A 17,650-nucleotide genomic window follows, 5' to 3' on the forward strand; every position below is an offset into this window, starting at 1 on the left:
CGTTAGTGACGAGTACTTTTGTTTTATATTGACTATTGGTCAACCTCTATTGTGTGCTTTTCTCACCTTCAAATATGACAACTTTCGGGATGAATCAAACCACTTTTATTCATCCATATATTTAGTTTTGTAAAGGCTTTCCAAACCTGTTTTTATGATTCATAAATACTTTCCTAACCCTAAATAATATACAAGATCAGAATATTTTTAAATATCCCAGTTGGTGCCGAAATGTAGACGAATATGGATTTATTTAATTCATCCCTATTATTCTGAACCTTCCATATATTCTTGTCTGTGGACACAATTCTAACTTAAAGGTACACAGTATTTAAATGGTTGGCTTCAGATAAAGGTACTGAACCTTTTATTGAATGAAACCTCCACGAGAAACTGTTGGCCAGCAAGTGGGAGGGTTTTCAGAATGACATGTATTCATTGTGTGTGTGTGTAACCGATGTGAAATGGCTAGTTAGTTAGCGGTGGTGCGCGCTAATAGCGTTTCAATCGGTGACGTCACTCGCTCTGAGACTTGAAGTAGGGTTTCCCCTTGCGTTGCAAGGGCCGCGGCTTTTGTGGCGCGATGGGTAACGATGCTTCGTGGGTGTCAGTTGTTGATGTGTGCAAGGGTCCCTGGTTCGAGCCCGGGTTGGGGCGAAGAGAGGGACGGAACCTACACTGTTACATGTAGGTAGCCCCACCCGTAGAGCGTTTTGCGTCCCTGCATGAGGTAAGTCTTAATACCTACCGAGACGTGCGTGTGTAGGAAAGGCGTACATTTGCTAATTCTGAATCGGCCCCAAACTTAACAGAACAAATAGGCTAGTCCGCGTGAACTATATATATATTTTAGGGGGGGGGGACTAGGCCTAATCACATTATTTTGTGAAGAAGCCTTTGACTCTCCTCCGGAACTGCCACTGTAGGACCTACACAGCACAGCCATTGGTTAAAGCAGCACACAAAAAAAGGTTTTGATCAGCAAGAGCAGATTAGGCCGGCGCTCAGGTTTGGAAAAGCCATTTTTTCCTGTAGTCCACAGTCATCTCCTTGGCAGGAACTAATGGGGATCCTTAATAAATACAAATGGTCAGAGAGACAGCGATCAGTCTCTTTAGACGGCGCCTTTACCTTTTTTTTATTAGTTTGACCCGTCCAAGACGATCTCTGACTAGATGGTTCAGTTCTCTCAGCCCAGGAGTAGCAGCACAGACTGTCGCGTCCTGGCAGTAAGAGCAGATGGATATATGACCCGTCCTACACTCCTTTTAATGGCCATTTTAGCTGACCGTCTCACTGCTAAACAGACAGAGAAAAGACGTCAATTCTTTGCCACATGTAGTTTTGAACACAATGGTCTAGTGTGACAACAATAGTTTCCCACCTGACTTCCCGTTTTTAGACGGTAGTTTATTAGGGCGGCAGTAAGAATGGGGAATGGCTATACAGACTTCTTATGAGCCAGAATATAAAACTAACCATTAACCTGATTTTTATTTAATGAATTTTTTTAAATATCACATCAAGTCTGTAGCCCTTTCTGTGTGACTGTAAGTGGTGATAGCATAAGTTGGTGTGCCATCTATTTTAATGATCAGATTTGAAAACACACGCACACACTTAGATGTTGAACAGCTATGAATAGCAAACAATCCCAATGTCTGGATAAAGATTAGCAGACACTTAACTTGCTGTGAAATGAAACAAAATGGCTATGTAGATTTGAAGGATTAACATAAAGTACTGTGACCGTGTCCCAAGTGGCACCCGATTCCCTATGGGACCTGGTCAGAAGTAGTGTACTTTATAGGGAATAGGGTGCCATAGGGCCCTGGTCAAAAGTAGTGCACTATATTGGGTGACATTTAGAATGTACACTTTATCCTAGGGTGCTCGGGGGGGGTTAGGAGAGAACACTGAATGAAACCAAACATACAGCTCAAGATGTTGTGACAGCAGACTTAGCTAGGGCTCAATGTATTAGTGAGTGTGTTTTAATACATGAGTTTTGTGCCCCATTTATTGTCTTGTATTTTATCCTCTATAAAATAGCTTTTTTGGAAAAAAATAGCCAGCAGGTTATTTGAACATAAACCCAACTGCTGTGTCTCCCATAGGGTTCTCATCAAAAGGAGTGGACTTTAAGGGGATAGGCACCCTAAATATAATTTAAAACAAGTAGTTGTTTTTGTTGTCCCTGATGTATTTTTTTAGAATAACAAATGTATTATTTAAATCCTCTGGTTTAACTGCTGCCTCCTCCAACAGGATGGATATGCTAGCTGTAGCAGGACTGAATGGAGACACTAGACAACAGAGGAGCTCTGTGCTCTCTTCTCCACTACAGACCTGTACAGTAATGGTACGTAAACACACACACACACTCGTATACAGATACCTACACTCATCTGAATGGATACTGTGCAAGTGGACAGGTAACTTTTACTAGCTAACATTGGGGCACATTTTCACCTATTGTTTTCCTGATGAAAGTTAAACATGAAGGTGAAATATTGTTTTATGTTAAGGTGTGTGTGTGTGTGTGTGTGTGTGTGTACAGTACACTCAAAGTATTCAGACGCCCATATTTTGTTACGTTACAGCCTTACTCTAAAATTGAATAAATTCATTTTTTCCCTCATCAATCTAAACACAATACCCTATAATGACAAAGCGAAAACAGGTTTTTAGCAATTTTTGCAAATGTTTTATACTTATGTAAATAAGTATTCAGACCCTTTGCTATGAGACTCGAAATTGAATGCCGGTGCTTCCTGTTTCCATTGATCATCCTTGATGTTTTTACATCTTGATTGGAGTCCACCTGTGGTAAATTCAACTGATTGGATATGACTTGGAAATGCACACACCTGTCTATATAAGGTTCCGCAGTTGGCAGTGCATGTCAGAGCAAAAACCAAGCTATGAGGTCGAAGGAATTGTCTGTAGAACTCCAAGACAGGATTGTGTCGAGTCACAGATCTGGGGAAGGATACCAAAACATTTCTGCAGCATTGAAGGTCCCCAAGATCACAGTGGCCTCCATCATTCTTAAGTGGCCACTCGGCCAAACTGAGCATTCAGTGGAGAAGGGCCTTGGTCAGGGAGGTGAACAAGAACCCAGAGCTCCAGAGTTCCTCTGTGAAGATGGGAGAACCTTCCAGAAGGACCACCATCTCTGCAGCTCTCCACCAATCAGGCCTTTATGGTAGAGTGGCCAGACGGAAGCCACTCCTAAAAGGCATATGACAGCCCGCTTGGAGTTTGCCAGAAGGCACCTAAAGACTCTCAGACCGTGAGAAACAAGAGTCTCTCATCTGATGAAACCAAGATTGAACTCTTTGGCCTGAATGTCAAGCGTCACGTCTGGAGGAAACTTGCAGCCATCCCTACGGTGAAGCATGGTGGTGGCAGCATCATACTGTGAGGATGTTTTTCAGTGGCAGGGACTGGGAGACTAGCAAAATACAGAGAGATCCTTGATGAAGAGCGCTCAGGACCTCCGACTGGGACAAGTATCTGAATGTCCTTGAGTGGCCCAGCCAGAGCTCAGACTTGAACACGATCGAACATCTTTGGAGAGACCTGAAAATAGCTGTGCAGCGACGCTCCCCGTCCAACCTGACAGGATCTGCAGAGAAGAATGGGAGAAACTCTACAAATACAAGTGTGCCAAGCTTGGGAAAGGGGGATAACTAGTCAGTTGTCCAACTGTAATGTGTCTTCCGCATTTAACCCAACCCCTCTGAATCAGAGAGGTCGGGGGGGCTGCCTTAATCGACATCCACGTCTTTTCGGCGCCCAGGGAAGAAAGACATTTTTACTTTGTCACCTTGGGGATTTGATCCAGCAACCTTACGGTTACTGGCTCAACGCTTTAACCACTAGCGTCATACCCCAGAAGATTCGAGCCTGTAGTCGCTGCCAACAGTGCTTCAGCAAAGTACTGATTTAAAGGGTATCAAATCAAAGTTTATTGGTCACGTGCGCCGAATACAACCGGTGTAGACCTTACAGTGAAATGCTGAATACAACCGGTGTAGTAGACCTCACAGTGAAATGCTGAATACAACAGGTGTAGTAGACCTCACAGTGAAATGCTGAATACAACAGGTGTAGTAGACCTTACAGTGAAATGCTGAATACAACAGGTGTAGTAGACCTCACAGTGAAATGCTGAATACAACAGGTGTAGTAGACCTCACAGTGAAATGCTGAATACAACAGGTGTAGTAGACCTCACAGTGAAATGCTGAATACAACAGGTGTAGTAGACCTCACAGTGAAATGCTGAATACAACAGGTGTAGTAGACCTCACAGTGAAATGCTGAATACAACAGGTGTAGTAGACCTCACAGTGAAATGCTGAATACAACAGGTGTAGTAGACCTCACAGTGAAATGCTGAATACAACAGGTGTAGTAGAACTTACAGTGAAATGCTTACTTACAGGCTCTAACCAATAGTGCAAAAAAGGTATTAGGTGATCAATAGGTAAGTAAATAAATAAAACATCAGTAAAAAGACAGGCTATATACAGGAGAGAGGCTATATACAGGAGAGAGGCTATATACAGGAGAGAGGCTATATACAGGAGAGAGGCTATATACAGGAGAGAGGCTATATACAGGAGAGAGGCTATATACAGGAGAGAGGCTATATACAGGAGAGAGGCTATATACAGGAGAGAGGCTATATACAGGAGAGAGGCTATATACAGGAGAGAGGCTATATACAGGAGAGAGGCTATATACAGGAGAGAGGCTATATACAGGAGAGAGGCTATATACAGGAGAGAGGCTATATACAGGAGAGAGGCTATATACAGGAGAGAGGCTATATACAGGAGAGAGGCTATATACAGGAGAGAGGCTAGTCAGGCTGATTGAGGTAGTATGTACATGAATGTATAGTTAAAGTGACAATGCATATATGATAAACGGAGTAGCAGCAGCGTTAAAAAGAGGGGTTGGAGGGGGTACACAATGCGAATAGTCCGGGGTAGCCATTTGATTACCTGTTCAGTTGTCTTATGGCTTGGGGGTAAAAACTGTTGAAGCCTTTTTGTCCTAGACTTGGCACTCCGGTACCGCTTGCCATGCGGTAGTAGAGAGAACAGTCGGACTGGGGTGGCTGGGGTCTTTGACAATTTTTAGGGCCTTCCTCTGACACCGCCTGGTGTAGAGGTTCTGGATGACAGGCAGCTTAGCCCCAGTGATGTACTGGGCCGTACGCACTACCCTCTGTAGTGCCTTGCGGTCAGATGCTGAGCAGTTGCCATACCAAGCAGTGATGCAACCAGTCAGGATGCTCTCGATGGTGCAGCTGTAGAACCTTTTGAGGATCTCAGGACCCATGCCAAACCTTTTTAGTTTCCTGAGGGGGAATAGGCTTTGTCGTGCCCTCTTTACGACTGTCTTGGTGTGTTTGGACCATTCTAGTTTGTTGTTGATGTGGACACCGAGGAACTTGAAGCTCTCAACCTGCTCCACTATAGCCCCGTCGATAAGAATGGGGGCGTGCTCGGTCCTCCTTTTCCTGTAGTCCACAATCATCTCCTTAGTCTTGGTTACGTTGAGGGATAGGTTGTTATTCTGGCACCACACGGCCAGGTCTCTGACCACCTCCCTATAGGCTGTCTCGTCGTTGTCTGTGATCAGGCCTACCACTGTTGTGTCGTCTGCAAACTTAATGATGGTGTTGGAGTCGTGCCTGGCCATGCATTCGTGGGTGAACAGGGAGTACTGGAGGCGACTGAGCACGCACCCCTGTGGAGCTCCAGTGTTGAGGATCAGCGTGGCAGATGTTTTGCTACCTACCCTCACCACCTGGGGGCGGCCCGTCAGGAAGTCCAGGATCCAGTTGCAGAGGGAGGTGTTTAGTCCCAGGTTCCTTAGCTTAGTGATGAGCTTTGAGGCCACTATGGTGTTGAACGCTGAGCTGTAGTCAATGCATAGCATTCTCACATAAGTGTTCCTTTTGTCCCGGTGGGAAAGGGCAGTTTGGAGTGCTATAGAGATTGCATTATCTGTGGATCTGTTTGGATGGTATGTAAATTGGAGTGGGTCTAGGGTTTCTGGGATAATGCTGTTGTTGTGAGCCATTACCAACCTTTCAAAGCACTTCATGGTTACGGATGTGAGTGCTACGGGTCTGTAGTCATTTAGGCAGGTTGCCTTTGTGTTCTTGGGCACAGGGACTATGGTGGTCTGCTTGAAACATGTTGGTATTACACTCAATCAGGGACACGTTGAAAATGTCAGTGAAGACACCTGCCAGTTGGTCAGCACATGCCCGGAGCACACGTCCTGGTAATCCATCTGGCCCCGCAGCCTTGTGAATGTTGACCTGTTTAAAGGTCTTACTCATATCGGCTACGGAGAGCGTGATCACACAGTCATCCGGAACAGCTGATGCTCTCATACATGCCTCAGTGTTGCTTGCCTCGACGCGTGCATATAAGTGATTTAGCTCTTCTGGTAGGCTTGTGTCACTGGGCAACTCGCAGCTGTGCTTCCCTTTGTAGTCTGTAATAGTTTGCAAGCCCTGCCACATAAGATGAGCGTCGGAGCCGGTGTAGTATGATTGAATCTTAGCCCTGTATTGATGCTTTGCCTGTTTGATGGTTTGTTGCAGGGCATAGCAGGATTCCTTGTAAGATTCCGGGTTAGAGTCCCACACCTTGAAAGCGGCAGCTCTAGCCTTTAGCTTAGTGCGAATGTTGCCTGTAATCCATGGCTTATGGTTGGGTTATGTACGTAAGTAAATGTGATATTTAAGTTTTATTTAATTTTTTTACCTGTTTTTGCTTTGTCGTGTGTTGATTGAGGGGGTGAAAAATGTTATCAATTTATTTTTATTTTTTAAAGGCTGTAATGTAACAATGTGGAAGAAGTCAAGGGGTCTGAATATTTTCTGAATTGGGGGGGCGGTGTGTGTGTAATCCACTATCCACATTTGGCGGTATGTATTGGGCATGCATTATAAATTGTATCTTAGTGTGCAGATGTCCGTATTGTTTGGGCACACAATCTCACACACGTCTAAATACAGACTTTTATGGAGCATGAAATGCCTGTTCCCATGGCTTGTTTTCTTAGTTTAATATTTCAAACCTGTTACCTTTTTTAATGAGCCCACCTTAGAGCCCGCCTCAGAAAACGACTAACGTTTTGTGAAGGCACGCTGTACACAGAGCACTTCAAGCCGTTAGTTTTTCCCCTCGCCTTCCTCACTCCTTTGGCTTGTCAATTTGAAGCATGCTATTTATACAGAAAACAAGTTTGGCAATGCCATGGCTGAGTCCTTTTTCAATTAACAACGTGGGTTAACTATGGCTTTTTTTGATCCGTTCTTTTACTTTAAAATTAGTTTTTTGTTACTTGTTTCTTGGCCTAACAATAGAAACATGAAACAGAAGTGATTTTATCGAGGGAGGGGAGGATGGAGTGGGGTAGGATGGAGTGGGGTAGGATGGAGTGGGGTAGGATGGAGTGGGGTAGGATGGAGTGGGGTAGGATGGAGTGGAGGAGGATGGAGTGGAGGAGGATGGAGTGGAGGAGGATGGAGTGGAGGATGAGGGTGTTGCTGTTCAATCATGAACAGGAGGGTGTTGTCTGAGAGGTGATGGGAGGGAGTACTACCTCTGCCTAGAGATGGGGGAGAGGAGGCCTTGCCTGGGGACCGGGCCCTTCAGCAGATACCTGTCCTCTCTGGTCCAGCAGGCTGATGGGTGTACTGTGGGGCCTAACAAGAGCCCAGGTGTCCTGTCAGGTCTCTCTTCTGACGGCCGCAGCAGGAGACTGTACAAGGCCGGAGCCTGTTACAGTGGCCCGGCAGGGATCTCATTAAGGGCTGTTGTATCCCACCTGCAGACAGGAGACGACAGAGGAACAGAGGAAGGAACGCACCACGGACACTTCCCTCTGGCCAGCAGCAGCTCAACGTACACACAGATCTCTCGGTTTGACAAACACACTGCCTCTCTGTCCCAGCTCAACACACAGACCCACAACCAGACCGAATACACAGCCTCCCGGCTGGACAGACACAGACGCAGCCAGGCGGTACGCGGCCTACCGCTAGCAGCGTTGCAGGGCCAGTTCAGTCGTTGCATGATGAATCTATCCAAGACCACGGTGGAGGGCTACGGAGACAATTACAAGGAGGAGACCCAGACTGGGGCTAGGAGGGAGGAGGAGGTTGAGCAGGGCTTTAGGCTGGGTTCTCTGGTTAGCAGCGTGTCTAGGGGTGAGGAGGCGCAGGATGAGAGCCAGTTCTCTGCTTCCGGGCTGGGTGCTCTGGTTAGAAGGGTATCCCAGATCTCTGGGCTTGGGGTGGAGCATGAGCTAGATTCTCTGGGGGAAGAGAGCTCTATCTCTGGGATGGGTTCTGTGGTCAGCAGTGGGGTCTCATGGATGTTCCCGGGCACGTGGCGTCTCCTCCACAGCTCCCTGCCGAGAGTCCTGCAGCAGTTCTGGGACAGTACAGGAGATCTGCAGCCTGGAGATGGTGGAATGGTTGGGAGTCTGCAGCCTGGAGCTGTGGGACGAGCCTGCTCCAGTTGGCCCAGTCAGGTTGTCTCAATGGTGAGGGACAGTCTGGTGCTGTCAGTGGTCAAAGACAGCCAGGTCTTCTCATTGGTCAGAGAGAGTCACATGTTCTCCTATGTTAAAGACAGTCAGGTATTCTCTATAGGCAGTGAGCTGCCATTGGTGCAACACATAAGCACCGAGCTAACTCTTCAGGACTTCAGGAGCATTCCCATTGAGCTCACTCAGGATCTTCAGCAAGTGGAGTCAACTGGAATACAGCAGAGAGCTATTGACCTTAACACCGCACCAAAAATGAACCTGCTCCTTCTTACAACCTACAATACTGTCTTCGGCCCAGCACCAAGCCTGTACCCAGCCCAGAATGCCACTGAGTTCCCACATAAACAGAACACTGGTAAAGAAGTGGATTGGAGAACAGGGGAACAGAATCCCATCCGAGAACTGGAATGGACTCTGGAGCAGGAAGGCAGACAGGAGGCTCCATCTATGTCAGAGGTACAGCTTACAACCAAGGAGGAGCTGTGGTCACCAGAGGACCAGATCAAGATGGAGGAGGACCCACAGTGTGTTACTGACGGAGCCAATGGCAGCACGCCACAGTCCCCTCCAGAGCAGGGGGACAACGCCAGGTCTACAGGTCCAGAGAAGAGCTCTGTTTCTGGGCAGGAGAAGCAGTGGACTGAGGGTGTCCAGGTATATTACCAGGTGTGTTTTTAGTAATTCATATTATGAAATGTACAAAGTGAATCCAAATCATTCAGCCTTCCATGTTGCTTTATTAAAATAAACCAAATCTCGTTCTTTCTCTCAGAGACTGGTGGAGTTCCCAGGGGCTCTGGTTCTACTCCAGTCCCTTCCCGTGTCCACCCTCCTGGGTTGTCTCCAGTCCGTTCTCCCCTCTGTCTTCACTTCTCAGAGACTACTGGCTCTCTACTGGCTGGGCGTGGCCAACTGCAGCCAGCCCCACCCACACCCTTCCCTCGTCCTCCTATTGGAGTCCTGCCTCTACGCCCTGACTCTTGACCCTGACATGCACGATCAGACCACGCCTCTGACAGTGTTCCACCACCTCCCCCTGCTGCAGATCAAGGAGATCCAGGTAGGTCTTTTTTTTTTTTTTTGAAAAAAATATGTATATTTTATTGTTCTACCAATTAAATAATTTACCTATTTTCTTTGTTATTAATTATATTTATCCTCATCTTTATCATCACCATTATCATCATCTAGAATGTTCTACCTAAATATCCATCTAGGTGGGTTTTGGCGGTCAGAGCCTTCGTCTCACAGCCTCCACTGAGGAGAGTGTCCTGACCCTCTACACCCACAGGTAAAGGAGAGGACCACTGTTCTTATCCTCTAGCCTAGTGGAAACAAAAGGGTGCTTGGAGCCAACAGTTGATCATGATCGATTGCCAATCAGTCGCACATTTTTTAATTTTGTTTTTAGAAGTAGGTTAGCACTTGAATAGAAGAAGATTATGAAGTAGGTTAATGTCTTCGTGTGGTCTACTAAGATGCAGGTTTGCATTTATTGTCCTGAATCTTGTTCTGGAGGCAGCTCTGTACAGCATGGTCACTATTTGCCACAGCCACAAAGTCATGGTCTGATTTTCAACCTAACCCTAATGCCTAACCCTTACTTTAAAGTGGAACTGAAAGCGTTTTAGCAACAGGAAATCTTATCGAAATCTGTTCATATACACCACAGAAGGCTGGCGCACCTTAATTCATGAAATGAAATGTATGCATTCAATACTGTAAGTCGCTCTGGATAAGAGCGTCTGCTAAATGACTAAAATGTAAATGTAATTGAGGAGGACGGGCTTGTGGTAATGAGTGGAGCAGAATCACTGGAATGGTACCAAATACATCAAACACAGGGTTTCCAGGTGTTTTTATTCAGTTCCATTTACTCCGTTCCAGACATTATGAGCCATCCTCACCTCACCAGCCTCCACTGATATTTTTATTTATATTTTCTGACAAGCGAGCACTTAGGTATGGTTTTCATAAATTCATAGAATGTTTTGGAATGACGAAAGTAAGGCGTTTCAAAATTCTCTAGCAATATCAAATGGGGAAAATGTACTTGCGTTTAGACAATTGACACTGCAGTGAGTAAAACCTAATAAAAACATCTCTCTTGTCCAAGTTCCGGAGTCTGTAGACCAGTGCGCCATAGCCAATCAGAGCTACACTAGGCCTATATGCAAATAAGCCATTTGCCACACGGCCCTTCCATCATTCACTTTGAACTGGTCTATGGGTATACAAGACACAGTCGGTCAGTCACTAACTCCTCTAATGACATGACATCCTCCCAGCAGCTAGCTAGCTAGCTACATAAATAAATACGCTAGCCCAGGGGTGTCAACTCAATATTGGAAAAAAACTAAATAAAACAAATTTGTGGGCCAGACATATCCTATTTGGCTAGAAAGGGTTGCAGTTTTTTTGTTGTAAAAACCATTATTTTATTAGAAAAATATGGCCCTTATACTTAAGTATGTGGAGCAGTTGTTATGCTGACGTTTGGACCTCTGTAGCGAGTGATAGACCGGGGAGACGATTTGTTTGCGCGCTACGTGCTTTAGCACTCTGTGGTCTCAATCTGTGCGCTTGTGTGGCCGACCACTTCCTGGTTGAGATGTTTTGTTTTTTTCTTCTCCTAGACATTTCCACTTCACAATAAAAGCACTTACAGTTGACCCGGGGCAGCTCTAGCTAGGCAGAAATATGACTAATTGACTTGTTGGAAAGGTGGCATCCTACGATGGTGCCATGTTGAAAGTCACTGAGCTTTTCAGTAAGGCAATTCTGCAGCCAATGTTTGTCTATGGAGATTGCATGGCTGTGTTCAATTTTACACACCTGTCAACAACGGGTGTGGCTGAAATAGCCGAATCCACTAATTTGAAGGTGTCCACATACTTTTGTGTATATATATATATTTATATATATATATATTTATTAGTGTATGCAAATAGGATGCTGAATATAGCATTTTAACATATTAAAACGAGGTAAATGTATATTTGTCTAGCCTTTGCTGCTTAAAATGCTGCGACCGTAATCAAAATCTATTAATGATTCCAAAGAACACAAATGTAACTATAGGGTGTTTTAACATTTTAAACTTAAAACATGTTATTTATTTTTAAAAGATTTCTTTTTAAATATTTTTGACTTTTGCACTGCATGGCTCAAAAGTACAGTTGAATGCAGCAATGCTGCATTCAACTGTAATGGTACACTCATAATGTATTGAGTAATCTGCCTGGGCTACTGCTCTAATGTTGCTGTAACAGGCCTACATGTTTGTCCTTTGATGCAGGTTATGTTTTTTTGTTTATTCATTGTCCAGCTTTAAAAACTGAAGCCAGGCTGCAATATTTTAGTAGCCTAGATAGGACTGTGGTATACTGTATGTCTGTACACTTTCCCTCCACTGCACGCTGTAAATGGGACACACAAAATCAGCGCAAGTTGAATTGTGTACAGTTGCCGTGATCGGTAAGCTGCTCTGATAGCTGATGCTTAAAGTTAGTGAGGGAGATATGAGTCTCCCAGCTTCAGTGATTTTTGCAATTCGTTCCAGTCATTGGCAGCAGAGAACTGGAAGGAAAGGCGGCCAAAGGAAGTGTTGGCTTTGGGGATGACCAGTGAGATCTCATTTACAACTGCGACCTGGCCAAGATAAACTAGGCAAGTCGGTGAAAAACAAATTCTTATTTAGAAAGACGGCCTACCCCGGCCAAACCCTAACCCGGACGACACTGGGCCAATTGTGCGCCGCCCTATGGGACTCCCAATCACGGCCGTTTGTGATACAGCCTGGAATCGAACCAGGGTCTGTAGTGACTCTTCTAGCACTGAGATGCAAGTGCCTTAGACTGCTGCGCCACTCGGGAGCCAATGCCTTACTGTACGTCATGGAATTATTTAGTCAAATAGATCCCTTTTTTTTTTTTTTAAACCTCTTTTATAAAGTTGGTTTTGAAACAATACTGGGAATTCTATATTTTCACTGATATTATGATTGTCCGTTTTGTTTCAAATCTGCATTGTAGTTAAAACGCTGTCAGTTCCACTTTGATTTGATTTAAATTAAGAATAAAGAGCAACATTTTTTGTTTTCATGAGTTGTTTGCCGATTTTTGACTTTGCAGCTGGCTTATCGAGCAGAAATGGCTCAGTTCTGCCTCCAGGACAAGATTCATGACAATAAACAGCAGCCTGCTACTAAGGCGTGTTGCTTGAATAATAGAAATACATTTGATCAAATGTTCAATTACACCCTCTGCTGTACCTCCACAGCCAGACCCTTACACAGGCCCTCACCCAGGCCCTGCTGAGTGTGTTCTCCCCTGGGGACCAGCGAGTGGCTCACCACCCTTTCCTGAACGAGGACCTGATGGAGCTGTCTCTGGACTGGACGGCCCAGGTACCTGACCTGGTGTTGGATGCTGGGCCCAGGGTGTCTGGTCACTTCCACAAGACCCTAGCTGACCTGGTGTATATACTGCACGGCAACATGGACAGGTAGTAGTATTGTAGTAGTAGTATTTGTTGGTCTTGAAAGGATAGCGCATAAGAACTGAAGACAGACAAACAAGTTTTATTTTATGTCTTTTCAGAGAGAAGCCTAGTCTGGGAGAGGTCAGACTGCTGCTCTACACTACCGTTGGTGTGACAACGACCCCTGACCCCAGACCTGACCCCTGGGCCCAGCTCCTCCTCACGGAGACGCACCTTGGACTGGTGCAGGTACATTAACTATGTTTTATATTTATGCAGGAAGATGCCATGCACTCACTCTCACCGTGACATTTGTCAGATTCATTCATTCATCCATCCATCCATCCCTTCCTTCATGCAGGAGAATGCAGTGTTCCACCCTGCTCCGCGCTACCTCCCCCTGCTCTCCCGACAAGCACAGTTCCAGGGGGTGTCCCTTCGGTGCCGCTCTGACGTCCGCTGTTTGATGGTCGGAGATTGGGCCGGGAGCTCCACTGGTGTGGGGGGAGATGGAGCTGGGAACTCCCCCGGTGTTGGGGGAGATGGAGCCGGTGATGAAGGTAAAATAAATAGACCACATGTTGATGCAGTCCATTTTTAAAGTCAAGGAAAACACTAAAACGTGTTAGGTTTACCAATTAAATTATTTGGAGCATACATTTTCATTTTGAACACCAAAATGTCCGTATTTCAATTGTAGTCTTCGGTGGGACAATTCGACTGGACATCATCTTCTCTCGGAACCAGAGGACCAGGGGAGAGAGGTGGGACAGGCCTAGGGGACAGCCTGGAAGAAGAGGTGCTGCTGCTCTATGGAAGGTAGGAAGGGTAGCTGAAGCTGCTATCCTGTATGCTGCCTCAAATTCATGTCCTCCGTCGCAGCAGCAGGCCGAAGTGTGGAAATTACGTTTCAGCTGCTCGTCAGAGGCCGCCCGTCTGATTAATCACTTGTCAAACATCTGAATGGTCACTGATCAAGGACTGGACAGACCATAATGAACTGTAGCTTAGACCGGACTGAACAGAAGAACTGGTACCTAACTCTCATTTGAGAGGAAGTCAAGGTGTATGTTTTCTCACTGAGTGGCAGTCGAGGTGGCAGTGCAGTGCATCTCAAAACAACAACATGGAGAATGTCTCTTATGACACTATTAAAGGCCAGTTTCCCAAACACAGACTAAGACGAGTCATGGACTTATAAAAACATGCTCAAAAGACAATCTCTCCTTGTATTTCAACTTTTGTCTAGGACTCGGATTAATCTGTGTCCAGGAAACAGGCCCATAGAGTACATGAATATATTGATGTGTTTTGTTCAAAGTTTCCATGCACTGATTTCAATGAAATGTTCATATCTCATTTTCCACATGTAATTTGAGTCTTTCTGAAGTGCACTTTATTTTTGGTCTGCTGTTCTCCATGCTGTGTTTTTTCATTCACTGTTCATGATGTTTTTGTTGTTTACACTGTACAGGGACCCCAGGACACTTGATTCTACAGAATATAGGCCATTTTTTTTAAGGATAGATATGCAAAGTGTCCAAATAAATGCAAGGTATGCCTTTTTTAAGCATATTTGCACTTTTGACCATATAAAGACAAGTGTTATACCTCAAATATTTGAAACGTTTATGTTTTATGGACATATGTAAACAATTTTTAAAAATTACTTAATGCCAAGTAATCTAATAATTAATTATATTTGTGGAATATTTGTATTACTTGGTAGTTTCAGACACTCGTGTATTAAAAATAAATGTATTAAAATGATCATGTTTACAATGCTGCAGGTGGAAAATATGCGTTTTGTTTAGGTTTGTCAAGCAATAAAAGTTATACAACTTCTCTTTTGGTTTTTGTCAGTCAATCGTTTCTAGTAGACGATCTTCTGTGAAGGATTGAAACTTCAGAATGTAGCTTCATCTGCTCATTCTTTCTGATTCTTCTCTCTCACTCGCTCTCTGTGTGTATCTGTCTCTATGGCTGCGTTAAAGATCAGAATTGGACAGCCTATGTGGTGTTAACTCTGTCAGTAGCTTGCCTCCTTGTCCCTTACGACCCAGCCTCTCCTGCGGAAGCACAGTTCCCGCTCAGCCCAGTCAAAACTGTTCGCTGCTCTGGCACCCCAATGGTGGAACAAGCTCCCTCACGACGCCAGGACAGCGGAGTCAATCACCACCTTCCGGAGACACCTGAAACCCCACCTCTTTAAGGAATACCTAGGATAGGATAAAGTAATCCTTCTACCCCCCCCCCCCCCAAAAAAAAAGATATACAGTGCCTTGCGAAAGTATTCAGCCCCCTTGAACTTTTCAACCTTTTGCCACATTTCAGGCTTCAAACATAAAGCTATAAAACTGTCTTTTTTTGTGAAGAATCAACAAGTGGGACACAATTATGAAGTGGAACGAAATTTATTGGATATTTCAAACTTTTTTTAACAAATAAAAAACAGAAAAATTGTCCGTGCAAAATTATTCAGCCCCTTTACTTTCAGTGCAGCAAACTCTCTCCAGAAGTTCAGTGAGGATCTCTGAATGATCCAATGTTGACCTAAATGACTAATGATGATAAATAGAATCCACCTGTGTGTAATCAAGTCTCCGTATAAATGCACCTGCTCTGTGATAGTCTCAGAGGTCCGTTTAAAGCGCAGAGAGCATCATGAAGAACAAGGAACACACCAGGCAGGTCCGAGATACTGTTGTGGAGAAGTTTAAAGCCGGATTTTGATACAAAAAGATTTCCCAAGCTTTAAACATCCCAAGGAGCACTGTGCAAGCGATAATATTGAAATGGAAGGAGTATCAGACCACTGCAAATCTACGAAGACCCGGCCGTCCCTCTAAACTTTCAGCTCATACAAGGAGAAGACTGATCAGAGATGCAGCCAAGAGGCCCATGATCACTCTGGATGAACTGCAGAGATCTACAGCTGAGGTGGGAGACTGTCCATAGGACAACAATCAGTCGTATACTGCACAAATCTGGCCTTTATGGAAGAGTGGCAAGAAGAAAGCCATTTCTTAAAGATATCCATAAAAAGTGTTGTTTAAAGTTTGCCACTAGCCACCTGGGAGACACACCAAACATGTGGAAGATGGTGCTCTGGTCATATGAAACCAAAATCGAACTTTTTGGCAACAATGCAAAATGTTATGTTTGGCGTAAAAGCAACACAGCTCATCACCTTGAACACACCATCCCCACTGTCAAACATGGTGGTGGCAGCATCATGGTTTGGGCCTGCTTTTCTTCAGCAGGGGCAGGGAAGATGGTTAAAATTGATGGGAAGATGGATGGAGCCAAATACAGGACCATTCTGGAAGAAAACCTGATGGAGTCTGCAAAAGACCTGAGACTGGGACGGAGATTTGTCTTCCAACAAGACAATGATCCAAAACCTAAAGCAAAATCTACAATGGAATGGTTCACAAATAAACATATCCAGGTGTTAGAATGGCCAAGTCAAAGTCCAGACCTGAATCCAATCGAGAATCTGTGGAAAGAACTGAAAACTGCTGTTCAAACGCTCTCCATCCAACCTCACTGAGCTCGAGCTGTTTTGCAAGGAGGAATGGGCAAAAATGTCAGTCTCTCGATGTGCAAAACTGATAGAGACATACCCCAAGCGACTTACAGCTGTAATCGCAGCAAAAGGTGGCGCTACAAACTATTAACTTAAGGGGGCTGAATAATTTTGCACGCCCAATTTTTCAGTTTTTTATTTGTTAAAAAAGTTTGAAATATCCAATAAATTTCGTTCCATTTCATGATTTTGTCCCACTTGTTGATTCTTCACAAATTACAGTTTTATATCTTTATGTTTGAAGTCTGAAATGTGGCAAAAGGTCGAAAAGTTCAAGGGGGCCGAATACTTTCGCAAGGCACTGTAGATGTACTATTGTAAAGTGGTTGTTCCACTGGATGCACCAATTTGTAAGTCGCTCTGGATAAGAGCGTCTGCTAAATGACGTAAATGTCTCCAGTCGGAAGGAACTAGGTTAAATCTGTATTATACTCTCGGCTCAACACCACACCCCCTTCCTCTCTCAGCTCAACACCACACCCCCTTCCTCTCTCTGCTCAACACCACACCCCCTTCCTCTCTCGGCTCAACACCACACCCCCTTCCTCTCTCGGCTCAACACCACACCCCCTTCCTCTCTCGGCTCAACACCACACCCCCTTCCTCTCTCGGCTCAACACCACACCCCCGATTCAGAGGGGTTGGGTTATATGAGGAAGACACGAGGTCAAGGTGAACATCGAACTCCTATTGAACCCATCCCAGGAAATTGGCAAACAGGAAACTGCTCACCCAGAGGCGGCGCTCCTAGTTTCCGGAGACTTTAATACAGGGAAACTTTAATCAGTTCTATCTAATTTCTATCAACATGTTAAATGTGCAACCAGAGGGGGAAAAAAATTGTAGATCACCTGTACTCCACAGACAGAAGAGTACAAAGCCCTCCATTTGGTAAATCCGACCACAATTTTATCCTCCTGATTCCTGCTTACAAGCAAAAATGAAAGCAGGAAGCACCAGTGACTTGGTCTATAAAAAAAGTGG

The 17,650-nt window shown here is 44.8% G+C and overlaps 1 protein-coding gene across 1 annotated transcript in view; it reads left to right on the forward strand.

Moving 5' to 3' along the window:
* LOC106589914 (uncharacterized) overlaps window positions 1-14,922 on the forward strand; it is a 58,899-nt gene extending 43,977 nt beyond the window's left edge. Inside the window, exons 15-22 of the mRNA XM_082970591.1 lie at window positions 2,269-2,362; window positions 7,876-9,261; window positions 9,368-9,655; window positions 9,813-9,886; window positions 12,877-13,101; window positions 13,197-13,326; window positions 13,439-13,637; window positions 13,778-14,922. Coding sequence (XP_082826717.1) covers window positions 2,269-2,362; window positions 7,876-9,261; window positions 9,368-9,655; window positions 9,813-9,886; window positions 12,877-13,101; window positions 13,197-13,326; window positions 13,439-13,637; window positions 13,778-14,040 — 2,659 coding nt within the window. The 3' untranslated portion in view covers window positions 14,041-14,922. The remainder of the gene's footprint in view (window positions 1-2,268; window positions 2,363-7,875; window positions 9,262-9,367; window positions 9,656-9,812; window positions 9,887-12,876; window positions 13,102-13,196; window positions 13,327-13,438; window positions 13,638-13,777) is intronic.
* Window positions 14,923-17,650: the final 2,728 nt, after the last annotated feature.

Source organism: Salmo salar, chromosome 28, assembly GCF_965601325.2.
Source record: "Salmo salar chromosome 28, fSalSal1, whole genome shotgun sequence".
Classification (NCBI taxonomy): domain Eukaryota; kingdom Metazoa; phylum Chordata; class Actinopteri; order Salmoniformes; family Salmonidae; genus Salmo; species Salmo salar.